This window comes from Myotis yumanensis, unplaced genomic scaffold (genome assembly GCF_028538775.1).
Source record: "Myotis yumanensis isolate MYYU_CA2020_CCGP unplaced genomic scaffold, mMyoYum1.0.hap1 SCAF_11, whole genome shotgun sequence".
In the NCBI taxonomy this organism is placed as follows: Eukaryota; Metazoa; Chordata; class Mammalia; order Chiroptera; family Vespertilionidae; genus Myotis; species Myotis yumanensis.
In genome coordinates, this window is record NW_027223762.1 from 10,297,982 (window position 1) to 10,318,057 (window position 20,076).

At 51.9% G+C, this 20,076-nt stretch overlaps 1 protein-coding gene and 1 long non-coding RNA gene across 4 annotated transcripts in view; one reads left to right on the top strand and one right to left on the bottom strand.

Moving 5' to 3' along the window:
* Positions 1 to 341: 341 nt before the first annotated feature.
* On the bottom strand, positions 342 to 1,611 carry LOC139019370 (uncharacterized). The gene is made up of 3 exons (XR_011473095.1): positions 1,524 to 1,611; positions 836 to 940; positions 342 to 506 (listed from the first exon to the last, which is right to left on the bottom strand). It is a non-coding gene; the product is annotated as an uncharacterized lncRNA (long non-coding RNA).
* Positions 1,612 to 1,838: 227 nt separating this feature from the next.
* EFR3B (EFR3 homolog B) overlaps positions 1,839 to 20,076 on the top strand; it is a 70,297-nt gene continuing 52,059 nt past the window's right edge. For 2 of the 3 annotated variants that reach the window (XM_070428803.1, XM_070428804.1), the window contains exon 1: positions 6,395 to 6,413. Coding sequence is in view for 1 of the 3 variants with exons in the window: in XM_070428805.1 (XP_070284906.1) it covers positions 2,045 to 2,051 (7 nt within the window). In the remaining 2 variants the exon portion in view is untranslated. Of the gene's footprint in view, positions 2,052 to 6,394; positions 6,414 to 20,076 lie in introns of those variants that run through there. The other variant, XM_070428805.1, reaches the window with a different exon arrangement.

Consider the following 20,076-nt stretch of genomic DNA (forward strand, 5'->3'; position numbering starts at 1 on the left):
TGCCCTCAAGTCGAAGGATCTCGGGTTCCATCCCCAGTCAAGGGCACGTACCTGGGCTGCAGGTTCGATCCCTGGCCCCAGTCGGGGCGGGTGTGGGAGGCAACCCATGGATATGTCTCTCTTACATCAATCTCTCTCTCCTTCTCTCTCTTCCCTCCTCCCTCCCTTCCACTCGCTCTAAAAATCAATGGGAAAATATATCCTCAGGTGAAGATTAAAAAATAAAATAAAATAAAAAGAGGTCTGTAACTCTCATGCACAACTTGCTACATTCTCTTTTGTCATGTACAATTTTTATCAGTATTTATCTTGTCCTCCCTGCAGACAGACGCTGCATTTCCACAGCGCTGCAGCCACCGGGGAATGACGAGTATATTTTGTGTGGAACAGACGGTGGGGTGGGAGTATCTCCAATGTCCGGACCAAGCAATCTCCAAATTTTCCTTTCTGCCTGGCTCAGCCGTGACTGTCAGCAGATCTCGCAGTCACCTGACCCGGTCCTAGACCTGATAATAGAGACAGTGCTGCTTTGAGAGCCGCCCAAGGGCTCTAGGCTAAGTGTGAGCGCCAGGAACCTTCCCAGGATTTCCGGGGGGCTCCAGGACTCCCAGGTACTCTAAGAGAGGGAAAGAGGTAAAAGCACAGGAACAAAACCTGGAAGTAGCAAGGAAGTGGGAGGGGATGGTGAGGACAGAGAGAAACAGAAAACACGGGCTTGGGGGACAACAGAGAGAGCGCTGTTCCAAGAATCCCGCAATCTGGGTTCTCTCTCTCTCTCTGGCTCTCTCCCTGCCTTGGGTGAGGAGGAAATAAATAAATAAATGAGAGTGCCCACTGTGTACGGTGATGAGGGTTTTCCATCCATTTCCCAACAGTCCTGCAGGAAGCTGAGGTTCAGAGAGGGTAGGTGACTGGCCTGCAGACACACAGCTCCGTGGATCTAGAAAAAAGAACACCAACCAGCCTCTCACAGCCTCCGTTTCCTCTTCTGTGGAACGGAAAACATCACACCTCCCCTCCCTAGTATCTAGTAGGAACCTCAACCATGGGGGCAAGGGGAGGAACTAAGAAGTAAATATTGAAAGTGGATGTGCGAAACGTAGAGGCGGCTGGGTGAGAAGCCGCGGGAAAGCCCGGCGCTGGTCTAGGTCTAGGAGATGTTTTCAGGGGGTGGGTCCTGAGCCCTCCCTCCGGGTCTGCTTCTCAACCCGGTCCCAGAGGATGGAGCAGCGGGCCCTGGGGCACAGGTAGAGAGGATCCTGCCCGCCAAGCTTGTGAATAACTCGCAAAATCTGGGAGGGAAAAAGCGAACTGACTTCCCGCAGCACCTGGGGGGTGGGATGGAGCGCGTTTCCTGCGTCCCTGGCCCCGAGGACAGACGCTGTCTGATAGCAATCACGCGGTCAGCGAGTGGCTGGGAGGGACGCCGCTGAGGGCTTCATTAGAGGACGGGGCTTAGCTCAGGGGCCAGGGGAGAGTGGAAAGATATTCCCCGATGCGTCCTCCTTGCGCCCCTGGCTCACCTGGGAGAGGGGTACACCTGCCGCCTCCAGCACCCCTGCTGGTCCTGGGGCCCACGCGCATTTCAGCAGGAGCAGGGAGTGTTCCCGGTTTGGGGTTTGGGATAAGGCGCGCCTTGGGATCTGGGTTTGTGGGAGGCTGTCGGGGCCGAGGCCGGCGGGGGGCGGGAACCTGCCTGCGGCGGGGCGGGGCGGGGCGGGGCGGGGCGGGGGTCGCGGCCTGGCAGTGGTCGAGCCGGGGAGGAGGACGACTCATTAGCATAGCCCCGCCCCTCGGCACCGCCCTGCCCAGAAACCGGAGCAGAGGCCGGCGGCGCTCCGCCTGCCAGCAGTCTGGGCGCGCGGCTCCCGGCTCGGGGCCTCCCGGTCCGGCCCCCGCCTCCCGCCTCCCGCCTCCAGCTCCGGCCGCCGGCCTCCCAGGCTCCGCCGCCGCCGCCGAGCGTGAATGAAAGGCGGGCGCCGCCGGGGGCTGGCTGCAGGCGCCGCGGTGACGCGGCCCCGCGGGAGGCGCCGGCCCCGCGGAGATGTACGGTAAGGAGGGCTCTCCCCGCGGCTCGCAAACTTGCCAAACGCGGACCATTGTCCCCCGCGGGGCCCCGGCGAGGCCCCGGGGCGCGGACTCCGAGCCCGGCTGGCTCTGTCTGTCGGTCGCCCTGTGCGCGCGCGCCGGTGCTGAAAGGACAAAGATGCCCGCGCTGGGGACCTGGTCCCCGGGGTCCTGGGGGCGGGTGGTTGCAGGCGGTGGGCGGTGGTCCGGCGGGAGTCGGGGGCTGCGTGGTGCGGAGCGCTGGGCTCCGGGGAAGCGGGTCTCCCCTGGAGTCTGGGGGAAGGTGGTCATGTGTGACAGCGTTTGCAGAATTGACAAAAGCGGGTGGTGCTGAGGAGTTTTCTGCGGAAGCCGGTCCGGATTGCGGAGGGGCGGGGGCGGGGGGGGGGGCGCTCGCTGCCCGCCTTCCGTCCGGCTGCGGGGATGTGGGAGGCGGCGCCCGCGGTGCCTAGGGCTGGGGAGTCAGCCGGTCCTGGAGCCTCGTTTCGCGTCTCCTGGATGGATGTGGCCTCTGCCTGCCCCAGGGGCCCAGGGGTCCAGGTACCCTAACTTCCAGATCGGCGCTCTGCAGTGATCGAGGAGGAGACGTTGCTGGGGGCGCAGCGCAGCTCTGGGTAGCCACCTTCTCGCTGTCTCCTGGCCTCTCTTCCCTCCTCCCACCACCCCCTGAACAGATGTGCAACAGTTAGGCAGACCCTCAGGATGCCCTGGTCTGCTTCAGCACCGGCCAGAATTCCTCTGGTTTGGGAGGCAGAGTGGGTGAAGGGGGGAGTACATTGGTTCCACATTGCAGCACTGGGGACCCAGACCAGTCTGGAAATCAACTGCATTACCGAGCATCCAGGCGCTCTGAACGGCTGTGTGTGTGTGTGTGTGTGTGTGTGGATCTAGATGGACGCAAGACCATCAGAACCCAGATTCGGACAGCTCTTCTAGGGCTAGCAAAGGAACGGAAATTGTTCTCACCTCCCACCTCCACTGCCAGGTCGGGGCTCAGGGGACACCTGAGGGGTGCGTTTGGGAGAAGAGCGCATTCCCAATTTAACCCGTCACTGAGGCTGCTCCTGCTTACTCTGCAGACTGTGAGTCACAAAGTTTGTTGGTGGGAGAGGAAGCTGAGAGCTTGGTATATAGACTCGGCAATCAGTGGGCTGAGAGAGAGAGAGAGAGAGAGAGAGAGAGAGAGCCTTTTAATCAGTCTCCTCTGCCCAGTTGGTAATACGTCTGCATTTCTGAACCAGGTCGACATCAGCAAGTGTTATCTCTCTTGGATGATCCAAGGGGACAGTGGGTGGCAGGCGAGGTTGCCCTCAGAACGCCTTCGGCTGGCGCGGGGCCTCTGGGGAAAGGTGACGAGGCAGATGTGCTTTAGAAGCCAGGAGGCTGTGAGGTGCCCAGGAGAGAGCTACTTTCTGACTCTCTGTGTTCTCGTCTCCTTTTCTGCAGACTGAGCAGCCTGAAGCTGCAGATCACTTGACAAAAGCATGTGACTGCAGGGGGACCTGCAGGGAGGAAGGAGTTAGAACAAGGCCCATCAGAATGGGTAAGAATTAGGAAGCCTCATTCTGCTGGGCCGCCCTGTGGCATTTAGTCTGAGTCAGTCTGACACCTGAGCACTGGGGTCCCTGTCTGCTCTACTGTATGAAGCACGTCAGGGGAGAGTTGGCCAGGATAGCAAGGTGAACTGGGAAGCTAACCTATCTGGCTGCTGTTTTCTGATGCCCATAGGTTTTTTTGTTTCTTTTATGATATGTTGGTATTCCTGTAGATGCAAGTAGAGGCGGCACTTACCCAGGAGTGATTCATAGAAAGATGATAGAGCAAGTGAGCTGGGCAGTTGCCTGCAGCAAAGGGAAGTCACCCCTAGCTGGTTGGGAGGTGATGGTTGTGTCTCACTCAGTGCAAAGCCTGGTGCTGGGAGGTGTGCGAGGGAGCCTACTGTCCAAGGGGAGGCCTCATCCGCCTGGTTTTTAGTATTTCCTTGACTTTCATGAAAGAAAGGGTCCATGTGATATTTGTAATAATTCTCTCTCCAGCAGTCAATAGCCTGATGAAAGAAAATGTGGATAGGGAGGTTGGAAAGGCATAGAGTCACAGACTTCTTACATTTAGTTCTTATGTTATTTCTGTTAGTTAAAATCCTTTTCTTTTGTGATGAAAAATTAAAATGTATAAATGAAATGAAAGTTTGTTCTCTAAAAATGCTATTCTTTTCATGTAATTGTCTCCCCATCTTTTAAAATCATACGATATGACATTTATGTGGGACATATATATTTTCCCACATTTTCCCAGTGAGTTGTCCAAGGTAACACTGTTAGATGGAATAGTGCAAAATGCAGACTGGGGCTTCCTGGCCAGTGCGTCCCCCTCCCCCCATGACTTGGGTAAAGTCTCATTAGGAAAATGCCACCATGGATTTTATTTGTTGAGCAGTGAGGCGCCCCCCCCCCCCCATGTAGAGCCAAAAGTCACCTAAGAGCTTTGGGTAATGATGACCCTTGACTACCACCTTGGTGACTTGATCTATTATGAATTCATGTGCCCTAACTCCGGTCCCCAGCTCTCAGCTGCTCGGCGATCCTGGACAGGTCTTGGTCTCCCCTCTTCACCCTTCTTCACTTTACCTCTGCTCTCCCCACCCCCACCCACAACTCAGTCTCCTTCAGTCTTCTCTGTCTGTTTTCTTCTGTCTGTGGGGGAATAAGGGTCCCTTGTCTTTGCTGGAGAACACAGTGCTATTGGGGACAGAAAGGATCCTAGACCTGGGGGCCGCCCATCTCAATGCAAAAGCCAGGTCCCGGGTATGTGACCTTAGGCAAGTTGCGTCATCTCTTGGAATCATATCTCAGTAAAATGGTGAGGTTGGTTGTGAGGCTCCGAGCCTGGCACTGGCCGTGGCCGTGCAGCGGAGGAGGTTGTACGCTCACAAGTCGATTGCTCAAGAGCCTGGCCCCTCCGGCTGGTCTTGGGCCTTTACCCGGCTCGCCTCCTCTCTGCCAGCTCCTGAAGACACCTGTTTGTGTCACCTCCCACCCCACCTTAAACTCACCAGTCACCTTGACCTAGCTGGCCATTCCAGCCACCAAACAGCCTCCTCAGCACGCACTCATTTCCAAACCCCAGGCCCTTTCTGGAAATGGCTGTCCAAAGGCCCCGGTGACTTCGCCGTCTTGTGTATACCTATGAACACAGATTGACCAGGGCTGGAACAATAGAAGCACTGGGGGAGGAAGATTGGGGGCACATCCTGTGCAAATATGGGTTCCCGTTTGCATTTCTTTGTGTTGGAATTGTATACCTAGAAGGTGCCCTGTGCCCCTCTCCCGGGATGGAGCCGTGCTGGTCCTGCCTGGGAGCAGCCCACCCACCGCTGAGGTGGGGCAGAGCTGCCTGAGAAATGCCACCCTCCGGGATCGGTCCTGCCGGCCATGCATAGTGAGGAAAGGAAAGGTGTTCCCCAGAACCACAGTCTGTGTGGCCGGGTCCCACTCAAACGAAGCTGTTCTGACAGTCCCCCTCACCCGTAGGTGCTGCCGCAAGCCCAGCAGTGCCTGTCGCCCTGCTCTGTGGCTGAGGGTGCTGACGTAGGGAAGGTGGCCGTGGCTAACTCTCTGTACATGTGCTTCACAGAGTACGTGTGCGTGCTGTGACGGTTGCGGGTGGCCTGGAGAAGCTGCAGGGTGGGGCTGACTGCCCGAGGTGCAGGGCTCATCTTTGCAGAGATTTCTATAGGTCCTGCTGCTGCTTATCACAGGGGACGCCCACATACCACACACAGGTGTGCGCATGCACACACACACGCTCCTCCCTCCTCACCTCTGTGCACACTCCCTACACACAACTACTCACCCCCACGCACAAAACACATGCTCCAACCTCCTTGCCTCCCTGCACACTCCCCCCCATTAAGCCCCTCCCCCTCCCATGTACACATACACGCACACTCCAATCTCCTCGCCTTCCCTGAACAGTCACCCTGCCCCCAACTCCTTTATTCTTAGGAGGGGGCTGGGTAAGTCGAGCCTGTCTTCTCTCTCTTGCTGCCCACAGTTCAATGAACTCAGTTGCCTTTTTCTTCCTGCACATCAAGAAAAAGAAAAAGTGACTATCACCTTACAGAAAATCTGGAAAGGAGAGTGGGGGGCGGCGGGGTAGGGGGGAGGCCATCCACAATTCTACCCACTAAAGCCAGCCTTTTAGATGATTATATAAATTGCCACTAGGATTTTGTGCTCGCCTGCTTTTGCCCTTTCCTTTCTCTCTCTTTAGGGGTCCCTTCTGTGCTCACCCAGGCACGATGATAAAGGAGCAGCAGGGAGCCCGTAGACTGGCTCTGCCCGCAGGTAACCTTGGTCCCGACCCTCCCTGAGCCGGTTCCCTGGCTCTACAAAGGCGACAGCGCCCACCTCCCAGCAGAGATTGATCAGGAGGGGAGCGCTGCGCGCCCGCTCCCCTTCCCTTTCTTCAACTCTCTCTTTCCTCTCTGTTTCTTAATATTTTTTAAAAGAGGGCAACAAGCCGAAACCGGTTTGGCTCAGTGGATAGAGCGTCGGCCTGCGGACTGAGGGGTCCCAGGTTCGATTCTGGTCAAGGGCATGTACCTGGGTTGCGGGCACATCGCCAGTAGGGGGTGTGCAGGAGGCAGCTGATTGATGTTTCTCTCTCATTGATGTTTCTAACTCTCTATCTCTCTCCCTTCCTCTCTGTAAAAAATCAATAAAATATATATAAAAAAAAAATAAATAAAAGAGGGCAACAAGAAAAGTAAACTTATGTCCCATAAGCTTAATAAACAGTGCTTGTGAAACTGTTTCTTGTATCAAACAAACAAAAAAAAAAATCTAATTTACAAAGCATCTTTTCCCCCCTGGTAGTTATCCAATCCTTCCAGAAAATTTGGAAAACTATAAGCAAGTAAAACTGCTTTTACTGTCTTGATATCTTTCCTTCCATGCATTTGTTTTTGTAGTTGGAATTATCATTTTACATAATTGTGTATTCTATTTTTTCTATTTAACATTAGAATATAAACATCCCCTCTAAATTAATAAAAGCTTGCTGACTGCCATTTTTAATGGCTATGCAACAGTCCACCGAATGGATGTATAGTTTCCTTATTGTACATTTAGGTTATACATAAAGATTCAATATTATAACCCTGGGAAGGGTATTTGGTGCCAAAAGATTTCTCTAAATTTTGGAAGAATTCCCTAGCCTGTCGCCCTCCAAATCGGTTGATCAAGGTACATAAACATTTTAAAGATTTGTTATATGTTGTCAAATTGTTTTCAGTTTGTATCGATTACACTCCCACCAGCAGTTAGGAGAGTATCCATGGCCCTATACTCTCCAAAGCATGAAACACTGAGATTTTTTCCCTAATGTTTGCTAATTCTACATAAAAGTTGGATCATTTTAGCTTGGATTCTTTAGTACTAGTGAAGTTAAACACTTCCTGTGTTTTTTAGCCGTTTGCATTTTAGTGAATTGTCATGAGTGTTTTATTTTTTTTAGGATATTAACCATTTGCCTGTCATTTGCTTTATATTGTATGTTTTGAAGGGAAATAGGCATAAACCATCAAGTATTTGTGGAGTGCCAGCTTATATGGTACTACAGAGGGCATCATGGGAGACACAGAAACGAACAGAAGTCCTTTCCACCAAGAGGATTACAATTTCAGTGGGCAGGCAGGTTGTAGAGTACGCACAAAACTAAATGACACAAAGATAGGTTCAGTCAAATGGCACAGCTGGGCAGGGCGAGATGGAGTAACCCATCCGATGAGGGTCAGCCAGCGATCTTGTAGTGGAAGGTGGGCCTCTTGGGAAGGGCTTCGTGGGAGAGCAGGCGTCTGTGCAGGGGTCTGAGCTGGGTGGGGAAGGGAAAGAGGTCGTGTCAGGTGGAGGCACAGTAAGTGCACCGAGGTGGGGAAAGAGAGGACCTGCCCAGGGGCAGTTAGGAGAGGGAGCTACCTGGGTGTGGTAGAGTTTAGGGGGAGAATTATGTGATGGAGGAGATGTGTCAGGACAAGGCGTTTCCCCTTATCCCTGTGAGCGGGAGAAGCCGCTGAAGATTTGTAACTGTCCAAGGGCTGATTTGGTCAATTGATGTTTAGGGCCGTGGTCGGCAAACTGCGGCTCTTGAGCCACATGCGGCTCGTTGGCCCCTTGAGTGTGGCTCTTCCACAAAATACCACGTGCAGGCATGTACAGTGCGATTGAAACTTCGTGGCCCATGCGCACAAGTCGGTATTTTGTGGAAGAGCCACACTCAAGGGGCCAAAGAGCCGCATGTGGCTCACGAGCCGCAGTTTGCCGACCACTGTTTTAGGGAAATGAAGCTGGGGCGCTGCGCAGAATGGGGATGGGATGGGATGGGGATGGTGTGAAAGTGAAGAAAAGCAGAAAGATACCAGCTGCAGGTGGCAGGCCACGGAGTGAGGAAGCCGTGGACCAGCTACAGTCGTGCATGTGCTGTGGCAGATGTTTGCCCCTTTAAAAGAAGCAGTAGGACCAGGTGGTGGGGAAGATGGGGGTGTGGGATAAGGTGAATTGAAACTTTAAAAAAAAACATACCCAGTGCACATTAAATGTGGGTTATAAAGGCAGATATAGAAAATGGTATATTCTGAAATGGGTGCTAGGTTACCTAGAGCTGTAAACTTATTATAATCTAACCTTTTCTAAAAGGATTTGGGGCATATATTTTACACCTGTGCTGCAGTAAGTAAAGGAGACAAATAAAAGGAAATCTACGAGTAGAATGGAAAAAAATAAAGCCAAGAATAAAGTTATTTCAGGGAAAATTGCCCACCTGCAGGCGCTGTTGAAAATTCAGTTTCGAGCTCCTTGTAGGCCAAAAAAGGGGGAGCAAGTCATTTGCACGTCTCATAGCATCTATAAAAAACTTTTTTAAGAATGTAATTGCCAAGGACAAGTACAGCTTTTTGAGATGCTAAGAGCTGACAGAAATTCCTCCCCGAGTTCCTTCTAAAAGAGGCATATTTTATAAATGTTGATCTAAATTAGATTTTTCTTTTAAAAATATAGCTCCCTTCATCTGCTCTATTTCTGTAGAGTATGAAGACTGGTCCAAATGCATGTTTGTGGGTTCTGACTCCTCACGTTGAAATTGTCCCCCCCCCGCCCCCCTCCCTGCTCATGGCTTCCTGCCTGGTTTGCCGGGAGCCAGGACTCCCAGGCTCCCGCCTCTTTGCAGCTGCGGCTGTCATTTCTCCGGCCTGGATGAATGTGTCTTCGGAGAGTTTGCTGGAGAAGCCGCTGCTGCCTTCCTAATCCAGGGAGGCCCTGCTCCCTCTCGTTCACGTGCCTCATTCACTCACAGCCACTTATCACAGTCTCATCTTTCTCTTGTCCTTATTCCCACTAGACCGCAGCCCCGTGAAAGCAGGGAACTCATTTCTCTGGTTCCCCACTGCGCCTTTAGGGCCTGGGACGCTGCCTGGGACAGAGAGGTGCTCGGAAACCTCCATGAGCGCATGAATGCTGAGCTGGCTGTCATTTAAAAAATTTCCCTCTTTGTAACTTCTGACCCTCTCCGTAGTCTGGCCATGCCAGAAGCCGGTCCATTCTTGCTGCTTGACACAGTCGCTGCAGGAAAGAAACATCTACACAGCATATGTTTCAATGGACCTGGCATATATAGCATACTGTTTTTAATATGTTTGCTCCCTTTAGCGCCATGTGTTTTAACCAAGGTCACCTCTCCGAGAAAGGTTGTTTCCCCAGGTGGGGATCTTTCCCTGAGGTTAGGGAGGGGATACAACCCCTTAATTAAGTGCCAGGCGGGTAGTTAAGCTGCATGGTCTTTACTCCCTGGAATGGAGATGAGAAACACCTTAACCCTTGTAATAGAAATTGACAGGATTAAAATCGGCTGGTATAAATACGGATGTAATAAGACAATAAACGTCAGATCCTCATCAGTTCCTAACCAGAACTCCGACCAGAACTTTGGCTGGAGATCCTGGCTAGAGGTCCTGACTAGGCTGCTGACCAACTGAAGGCTGTCTTCGTGTCATTCCTTCTTCGCCGACTCCGTCCACACCTTTGGGGACCCCTGGACCCGCTGGGATTGGACCCCAGCAGCCATACATGTGTCGTGAACAACGATCCATGAATGTGACATGAATAACAGTCCATGTCATGAATAAGATAATGCTATTATCTTAGCTTCCACTCCTTGGGCACTACTGTCCGATAAGCAGTATTCTAAGCACTTTTTATGTATTAACGGATTTAATCTTCCTCAGATTCTACGAGTTGGGGATCATTGTTCTCATTATAGAAATGAGAACACTGAGGTACTGAGAGGTTTTGCAACCTGCCCGTGGCGGCACAGCTTTGTGATAGAGCTGGGATTTGAATCTCGGCATTCCAGCTGCAGAGTGTGGATTCGCCCTCCTTCTCACACCACTGTGCTTAGAATATTCTAAATGTTCCAGAGCAGCGGTCGCCAACCGGGGGTCCAGGGACACGGGTGGTCCGTGAGGTCCGAAAGGCTGGCGACCGCTGCTCCAGAGGGTACAGGTCTTTCCTTGGCAGAGCGCGGACTGTACCTCTCGGACCTGCACATGAACGTGACAAGAACAGGAGGGTGTAGAAGATGTGGTTGAGCTGAAGGCCGCACGCCTTCTCTGTGGTCCCAGGCCAGTCAACGGGGAAGCTGGGACCTGTCACTTCTGGTTGGAGCCTCTGCCTCTCACCACCCTCCCCTCCTCCTCTGTCATTGTTTTTGCTTTGTCAGGGAGACAAAGGGCTCCAGGAAGAGCCTGTGGGGTCCTCCATGAGGCTAGATTCATGAGAGAGGAGCCAGGACAGCAGGTGGGCGAGGGAGGAGGGCAGCGTGCAAGAGCCAGTGACGGCATGGAAAACAAGGAAGCGTGAGCATCCATGTGAGAGAGGGGAAGACAGGCAGGCAAGCGGCATGCGTGGTCACAACCACAGTCACACACGTGCCTGGGCTGGTGGTGCTCTTACAGGTGTGCTCCATGGTCAGGGCCAGGCCCGGAGGCGAGCAGGCACTGGGACCCTCTCTTGCAGGAGGAGCGCCTGCTTCTCAGGTAGTTTGGTGTGAAGTAAACCTTCTTCCCACCCCTTCAGGTCCAGCCTGTTTGCACGTGGCGATCTCGGCCTCTGGGAGGTGGGGGTAGGACTAGGCTGTGTGTGTGAGAGAGGGACCGTGGTCCGAGTCCCAGATGGCCACTCTCTGGCCAGAGGACCCTAGATAGTTAGTTCGTCTTTCCCTGAGCCCATTCTCTCCCCTTTGGTGGTGAGGGGTCACATGAGATGTCTGTATTGATGTATTTAAATTACAGGACACTGAGCCTAGGAAAGGTGATACCGTCGCCATCCCAGCAATTTTTGTGGATGCTCTTGGGGCATGGCCATGCCCTCCCCAGACACAGCGACAATCCCTGCGTACAAGGACGGGCAGGCCCTAGTTAGACTGCGTTTCTTAAACTCCTTAGACACCGGGTCTGGCGATAAGAGTGTAAGAGCAGATTGCTGCTGCAGTGTTGGTGAGCTGGGCACCTGCCTCTGTGAAGTCGCCGCTAGACAGGGCCCCTGAGAGGAGACGTCCGCTATGCTGACAGGGCTCAGCACTTTCTAGTCCCCCAGAGGGCCATCTGCAGCTTGGCGGGCCGTGACTGCGCCTCATCCCTGCTCCAGAAAGAAGACAGACCTGCCATCTTTCTCTAAATCCTTATGCATTACTAAAACGTAGCAATGTTTATTCCGTGCCGCTCAATTCATTACCTCAACTCAGAACCAGCCTTTGCATGGAAGTCATTGTTTCTGTGGTTAAGCTGCGGACGCAGAGTTAAGAAGTTCAGTCACTTGCCCAAGGTCTTGCAGCTGGTTGACGTCCGCCCTCTCCTTTGCCTCCTGAGCCTGGGTGCACAGAGCACCGTGCGAGAGTAAAGCCCTGCGTTGGTACCTGATGGCCATCCCGTGTGTCTTACGCCAAACAGCAAGTTTCACTGCAGGAGAAATTCCAAACGGAACATTTTAGTAGATTTGACATAGTTTAGCTGTGGCTTTGTGTCCAGGAATACGGGTGCCCCAGGGCACATCCTGTGGTCTGACCATGCATCTGAGAATGAGGATTTCTGGGTGCCAAGGGCAACTTTCTCATTACCCCCCAGAAGGACCCAGATAAATTCAAGCCTCCAAGAGCCAGGAGTCTTAGGGTCTTAGCTTGCCAGAGCTCCAAGCTTCATCATCACTATTCAGAAAGACTGCTCTCCATGTCCCAACTTTCTTTTTAGATGGACAATACGCGAAATAACATTTATCAGTTGTGGGAAGAAGAATCCCTCAGTTACAACAGTAAGATCCCTGGGGAGGCGCTACTTACAGCAGGGTGATGTGTTTCCAGCCCCGCCCGCTTCTCAGGACCTTGTGCTTCCCGAGCAGAAGCCCGCAGGGTGGGTGCCAAAAAAAGCCCCGCACTGCGCAGCCTCCTGCCACGCCTCCTCTGCATCCCCATCGTGTCTTATACTTTGATGTTATTTTTGCCGTTTATTTGCCACACAGAATGTCATTTATTTCCTTATACACCAGCTCTGTGAACCCCTTGGGGACCTCGTCTTAATCATCTTTGTTTTCCTAGGGTCCAGCAGAGATCTTGGGAATGTAGCAAGGGCTCAACTGTGTGCATTGAACTATAAAATAATTACACATCAGTCATATGTCTATACATACAAGCCTAGCAGCCCCTGTTTCCAAGGTACCAATGGTAGCGGGCTGAGGTTTCATAACGAAACCTGTAGTGACAGCTGTCATAGCTCACCATCTTAGTACAGTACGCCTTCCCACGTTGACTATAATTCTGTACAGAATAAAGGACGTGACAAAATAGAACCATTTGACGTTTCCTCTAGACTTTGATGGTGTTAGCCGTGAGAAATAGCCGCTGGGCCTACCCTCGGAGATGGTGAAGGCAGGTAGAGAATTACTCTCACGTTTTCCTCCTTGTGGAGCTCGGAATAAACACCACAATCTTACCCCCCCCCCCCCAAAAAAAGAAAGTTCCTTAGTGGTATAATTGATTAGCAGGTCTGTGTTTTGATTTCCGTTCATACAGTTTGTGCATTATTCTTTTACCAAACAAGATAGATGAAAAGGCCCCCGGAGGCCAAAGCAATGAGATGTGTGTTTCTCATTGTGTGGAAGCACCTGGCCAGATGTTCCTGGATCAGCCGCTGTTCAGGCTGGTGTGCCTTCCGTCTGGGAGCCGGATGGAGTGTGGGGGCACGGCGGGATGTGGGGGGAGTGGGGGGAGAGAAAGCAGGGATGCTGACCTTTGCTGAGGGTTATATGCAGACAGAGGAGACGGGGAAGGGGGCCAGGGGAAATGTCAGACTATATTTTACCTCAGTCTTTTTTTTTTTTTTTAAATATATTTTATTGATTTTTTACAGAGAGGAAGGGAGAGAGATAGAGAGTTAGAAACATCGATGAGAGAGAAACATCGATCAGCTGCCTCCCGCACATCTCCCACTGGGGATGTGCCCGCAACCAAGGTACATGCCCTTCACCAGAATCGAACCCAGGACCCCTCAGTCCGCAGGCTGACGCTCCATCCACTGAGCCAAACCGGTTTCGGCTACCTCAGTCTTTTAAAAGTTTTCACCCACATACACACACCATGATCAGAATCGATGGTGCCCTGCATCGATGCCATAAATCAGGCTGGGCATTCGTCACCTTCTCACTCAGGGGTGTAAATAAAAGGAGACCCAGAAGCCGACATCATTATATTCTTTGGAGCTCTGCAAAACTCCAGCTCAAATTAAGAATGTCATTCAAGTGTCGTTTTTTGTAAAGAAAGAAAATCTATGTCAATAACATTAAGGGCATGTCTGTTACATTTTGTGAAAGTGGCTGGAGGAACAATGATGGACGGATGGTCTGAATTAATGGCAAATGTGTATTCCCCTTGGGGGTGCATCTCAGGGAGCTGGTCATTATCCTTCAGAGCAGTGATGCGGTGCCATGAGCGTCCCTGGGGCTGCCAGTGGGCAGGGGCCTGCAGGACACAGTCCACAAAGGACAGTGAACAGTGAGCTCGGATGTCGGCCCCAACTGAACCACAGGGGTTGGGCACCTAAACTTGCAGGGTGGTTTTGGAGAGAGCTGCCTCCCACATAGCAGCCACAAGTTTTATTTATTTATAAGAAGCTAATAATGCCACACCCAGGAGCCGGTCTAGAATCAATGCACGTCTATTAGCCCAAACACAAACAGTGATTATTTCTGGATGATAGGATCACAGATGACTTTTGAAATTTCTTTAAAAAAATATTTTGTTTTTGTTTTTTGTGTCTTGTAGAGTGAGCATGCATTATATGGCAGACTATAAATAAATATAATTAAAAGTGTTTTTCACCATCCAAGACCTGTGGATAGTTATCTGGAATCTTCTAATTATGTTTTAGAAGTGCTTATTCAAGAGACATGCAAAAACAAATCTACGATGGAAATTAGAGACCACATCGTGTCTGGGTGAGGGGGTTGACTGGAAAGGGGAACTTTTTGAGGGGATCAGAATGTCCTCTCCTTGTTCAACCTTAGCCTAGGTTTGGCTCAGTGGATAGAGTGTCAGCCTGTGGACTGAAGGGTCCCGGGTTCGATTCCGGTCAAGGGCATGTACCTCAGTTGCAGGGTCCTCCCTGGCCCAGGCCCTGGTCGGGGCGCATGCAGGAGGCAACCAATCGATGTGTTTCTCTAACATTGATATTTCTCTCTGTCTTTCCCTCTCTCTAAAAAATCAATGGGAAAATATCCTGGGGTGAGGATTAAAAAAAAAAAAGGCCTTTGTCTTGTTTGGGTGGATGTTACACAGTATATAAACAGTGGTCAAAACTCAAGGCTCTGACGCCGAAGATCTGCATTGACTGCGAGTGAAGTATATTTCAGTAGGAGAGCAGGAACCCCAGCAAGAGAAGAAAACACGCCTGCAAACAATCGCCGGTCTGTTTGGCACCCCTGGCAGGCAGAGGGCTAAAAGACAGCCAGGGACTGTGCCAGCCAGCACCAGGGCTCCTGCCCAGGACGGTCCCTGGCCCCCAGTGACAGCGCTCATTCAGAGCTGCTGGTCAGGGGCACATGCTGCTGGACAACGTGTGTGCTGAGCAGAGAGCGGAGGAAGCTGGCCCGGGAAGTCCAGCCCGCTGTTGGCAGCCGGGCGGCGATGACGCAGCCAGGACAGGGCTCATATAGAGGGCCATCTGGTGTAAGGCCTCGGAGGCATGGCTGGCTCTAATGGACCTTAAATGACAGGACAAAGGCCAGCGTGAGCAGGCCTGCAGCCTCAGCACAGGCAGGACCGAGGGCTGAGCAGGGCCAGGCGTGTGTGCAGGATTGATTTTCCCACTTCCTCCCGGGGCTTCTGTGACCTCGCAGCCCACAGGGATGCCATTCTCCTAAGAATGCACAGCCTTTAATGGCCTGATTATTCACCTGTTTCTTAATAATGTGCTGGCTTGACATCTCTGCACAAAGACCTGTACTTCCCTGGCTAAAAATTGATTTTTTTTTTTCTAATGGCACATAGAAGTGAATAAATCTGTGTCTCCTTTGCAGCCCAGGGATTAAGTGTGAAAATCTTGGACTCTGACAGGCACGGGTGAGAATCCCAGCTCTGCCGTGTCACAGCTGTCTGACTTTGGATGTTACTTAGCTGAGCTCAGCCTCATTTTCCTGTGAAATGGAACCCTAGACCCCACCTCAATATTGTTGGAAGGATTAAACAAAATAATGCCTTCCAACCTCTTAAGGGCTCCTGCTATGTAATGAGAGCTCCATGTCCCTGCCAGCTGGGTTTCTGCTCTGGGAGGCCCGCTCAGCGTAGCCGCTCTCCCCACCCGTCTGCTCTCGCTCCTTGCAGTGGGCAGACTCTGCTGGCGGGGACGTCCTTTCTCAGGCAGGTACATCCGGGATGCCCGTGCGCACTTGCACGGCTTCATTCAACATGGGTCCTCGCGGTGCCTGGCCTGCTGCTTACTTGGCATGTTTCGTTTGGCTCAACCCAGCGCCTGTTTTGCATTTTTGCTGAATTCCAGGGCTCGCTCTTGAGTCTGCTCGCTCTTGCTTCTGTTTTGAGCTTCAAGAGTGTTGCTTCCAAAACCTCCTCTGGCACCGCGACCACCCTGGTCCTGGCCGCGAGTCTCAGCAGCTCTGGGCCCGGTGCCGGCTCTGTGCTCTGGCCCACGGCTCGTGCTGTGACAGACGCTCTGATTACAGTCTTGGACGTTTGAATGATTGATCTTGGACTCCTAGCCTTTCAGAGTCTGCGGTTTAAATCTGTTTGTTCGTCTGTGTATTTAAAGCTCTTGCACTCGCTCTCCAGCAGTTTGGCTCCATTGTGATGAGGCTTCTTCTGGCTTCTATATTGGATGCCGTGTGTTCACTTGGAAACCTGGAGGTGACGAGCCCAGCTTTTCGCAGGCGCCTGGGGACCACAGTGGGAAACGGAAAGCCTTGTGCGGGATGGAGACAGCATAAGTGAGCGGCAAATCCCGAGTCCTGATTTCTAGTTCTTCACTCCCAACTTAAACCAAATCGCCGGTGAAATCTCTAAGACGGTTCTCATGTGATAGATTCTGCTCTCTGTGCTTCAGGCTCTTTGAGGGCAGGAAGTATCCATTAGCAGGTTTCGTATCCCCATCGCCCATGTGCACTTACAATAAAAATCGAGTGCCTTGACGCCGAGAAGTAGGTATTCGGATGGATGGATTTCAGATGAGTGGATTCCCACCCTCTATCCACCACCCGGCCCCACCCTGCGCTCGGAACACCTCCAGAGACACACACAGAAGCATTAAGCTCCCCTCTCACTCTCCTTTATTGAGATCCCCTGGGCTTAAAAGGCCTACAAAGTACTTCCTTCCATCCATGTAAAGCAATACACGACATAAGCTGATAAACAGTTTAAAAGTGAGCGCTGATAAAATTATACAATAAGATACCAACCGTGCTCTGTTAATGGTAATTCTATCATCGAAGCTACAAGATATATCCAGGGTCCTAAGACCAACCACACTTGAAGCCGAAGATGTCAGGGCCACGTCAGAAGCTCACCCCAGCCCAGGGGCCAGCGCCTGCCACAGCAGTGTGTCCACGGCGATCGATGCAGAGACAGGCCGCGCACGCGTTACCTTTCTTGCTAAATAAATGATTCGTGTCCTATTTCATGCTGCTGCTAACCCAGCAGCCACTGAAGGTGAGAGCACACCTCTCCTCCTTCTCCCTTAATAGTCGTTCCCGCCGGACCCACATACAGTTTTTGAGATTCCAGTGTCGCCTCTCTACTGGAGACCTGTCCAGAAGGTCACCCGTGGAGGCTGGTTGCACAGCCCGATGCCTTCACCTTCTTCTCAGCTCTCACCATTTTATCCTCTCCCGACCGGTCCCACTTTCTGAAACTCAACGTGCCCCTCGCTGTGCAGACGCGGTGAGGTTCTGGCAGCCTCTTGTCTCTAAAGGCCTCCCCTAGAAAGTCCCTCCACTCGCCTCCCTTCAGCTGTCACCTTGCCTTGGCGACGTTCGTGTGTGTGTGTGTGTGTGTGTGTGTGTGTGTGAAGGGAGGGGGAGGGGCCAGGGTTAGCTTGGTGCCGCGCACCACACCTCTGTTCTCTACTCTGATCCCACATGTCATCACGTGGCTCTGGGGCAGGTGAGACCCCAACCAGAAACCTCTGTTTTCTTTCTGACTGTCCTTGTCACTGACCTAGCACTTCCCTGGGGGTAGAGGCTGCATAGGCCCTGCCTGCCCATGTCGCACACTCACACTTGTCACACCACAAGTGGACCCTTTCTAGTTCAGGGCCTGATCCTGCTCTTCTGCCAGGATAGTCCCATTCTTAGTGGCCTGTTGGGAGGGTCAGACCATTCTCCATCTGTCTATCCACGGGCAGTAGGTTCCTTATACATTCTAAGGCACAGGAAAGGTGATATGGCTGTCATTCAGTGTAGTGACAGTTCTCCCCTCTTGGCCTGGCACGGGGTGGGGGTGGGGCACTTCACCGCCTGGCCCCTCCCTAGTGCTCCAGCTTTCCCGTGGCTGCCCTAGACAGACCGGCACACTGATTTCTTTCCGAATGCTCCCTTGCACTGGCTTCTCTGAGCTTTTGCTCATGCTGTTCCCACTGCCTGGAATTCCCGCCCTTCTTTTCTTGTTCAATATATTATCTGTGCCTCACATCTATTGGGAGGCATCTCAGCTGAAATGACACCTCCATCCTCGGGAGTCCCAGCATTCTGGCTCAAGTGACACTTGCACTTCCTTCTGTTAGAGCTGCTTGAGCTCATGCCCCAGGGGACAGGGACTGTGCATTCTATTATGTTTCATCACCCACCGTGTCTAATGTACTCACTGCGTTGTCTTACAGGCATGTGTGTGCATGAATGAATGAAATGACTCCCTGGTCTTTAACCAGCTCCAGCAGGGCCCAAGCTGAGCAAGAATAGAAAGCAGTGTGTGTGTGTGTGTGTGTGTGTGTGTGTGTGTGTGTTAAACTCTTGGGTTCCAAATCTTTGAACAGTGAATTAGTCTCATCAGATTTTGTGAGGCGTTTTATCCTGAAGAGAAAATGGGAGAAACATTCAAAATTATATTTCTTTTCAATTAAATGAGTAGTAAAACATTTTTGTTGGGGGAGGAAATTAAAATAAAAACTGAAGCTCTAAGTCAGAGCTGCCCAGGAGAACTTTCTACAATGATACAAATGTCCTCTATCTGCGTGTCCAATAAGGTGGCCATTAGCCACATGTGGCTGCTGAACACACAGTGTGGCTAGTGTGCCCAAGAAACGGAATTGTAAATAGTATGGGATGAAATAACCAGAGGGGACTAGAGACTGCCATAGTGGAGACCTCGTCCTCTCATCCCAAGGCCCCCTGCTCCAGTGCCCACATGGGTGTGATCACCGATGACCCTGCACTGTGTATCTTCACGGGTCTGCGTGCATCTACAGCTTGTTCTGTGCGCATATGTACACGCACGCCGAGTTCGTTTGGCCTGTGTTTCTCACAAACGGTATCAGGCTGCCCGTGTGCTGCAGCCCCTTTTTCATGGACAGTGTGTGTGGAGAGCTATCGGGGCAGCGCTCACAGCTCTGCTTTATTTACTCAGCTGCTGCATCGTGTCCATTACAAGAGGTTCCCTCGTTTATTTAATCAGTTCCCTATGGATGAACATTAGGTTGTTTCCAAACAAAGCCACCGGTCCATTCTTACCCACTTCCCTGTGCATGTAAGCAATTGCAGACACTATGAACCAAGGGGGGCGGGGGGAAGGGATCCATATACCCTCCACCCCAGCTCCATTTCTCCTCGACCATGTATGGGGGTTTGTGGGTTGGGGGGCGGGGGGGACGGGCTGACATGCCACACCAGCCCCGATGTCTGAGATGGCCCTCAGGAACCGTTATTATCATTTTGTAGGAAACTGGCAGGCAAGTTCTGCTCTGATCTTTGTTTTCATGTGCTGAGAAGCTGAAACCTAGATTTTAATCACACAGGCCGTGCGAGCTCTGAAAATGCGGAGACATTAATAACAATTTAAGATGACAGACACAGACAGCCTTCATCTGCAGGCTGAGCTCAGAGCAGGCTGAGGAGAACCTGGAGGTTCTGTGCCTCATGTTTAAGGTAGATTTCTCGACCACGTTCATTCTACCCATCTTGGTGCCCAAGTATAAGATAACGTTTTTTTAAAATATATTTTTGTTATTGATTTCAGAGGGGGGGGAGCGGGAGAGAGAGAGAAACATCAATAATGAGAAAGAACCATTGATTGGCTGCCTCCTGCACGCCCCACACTGGGGATTGAGCCCGCAACCGAGGCATGTGCTCTGACCGGGAATTGAACCTTGACCTCCACACAGGCCGGGCAAGAAAACTGGGTTTAAAGGCCCCTATATTTGCTAGCATTGGCTAATGGGTGTTGCACAGTGAGTAACACAAAGATTCATGG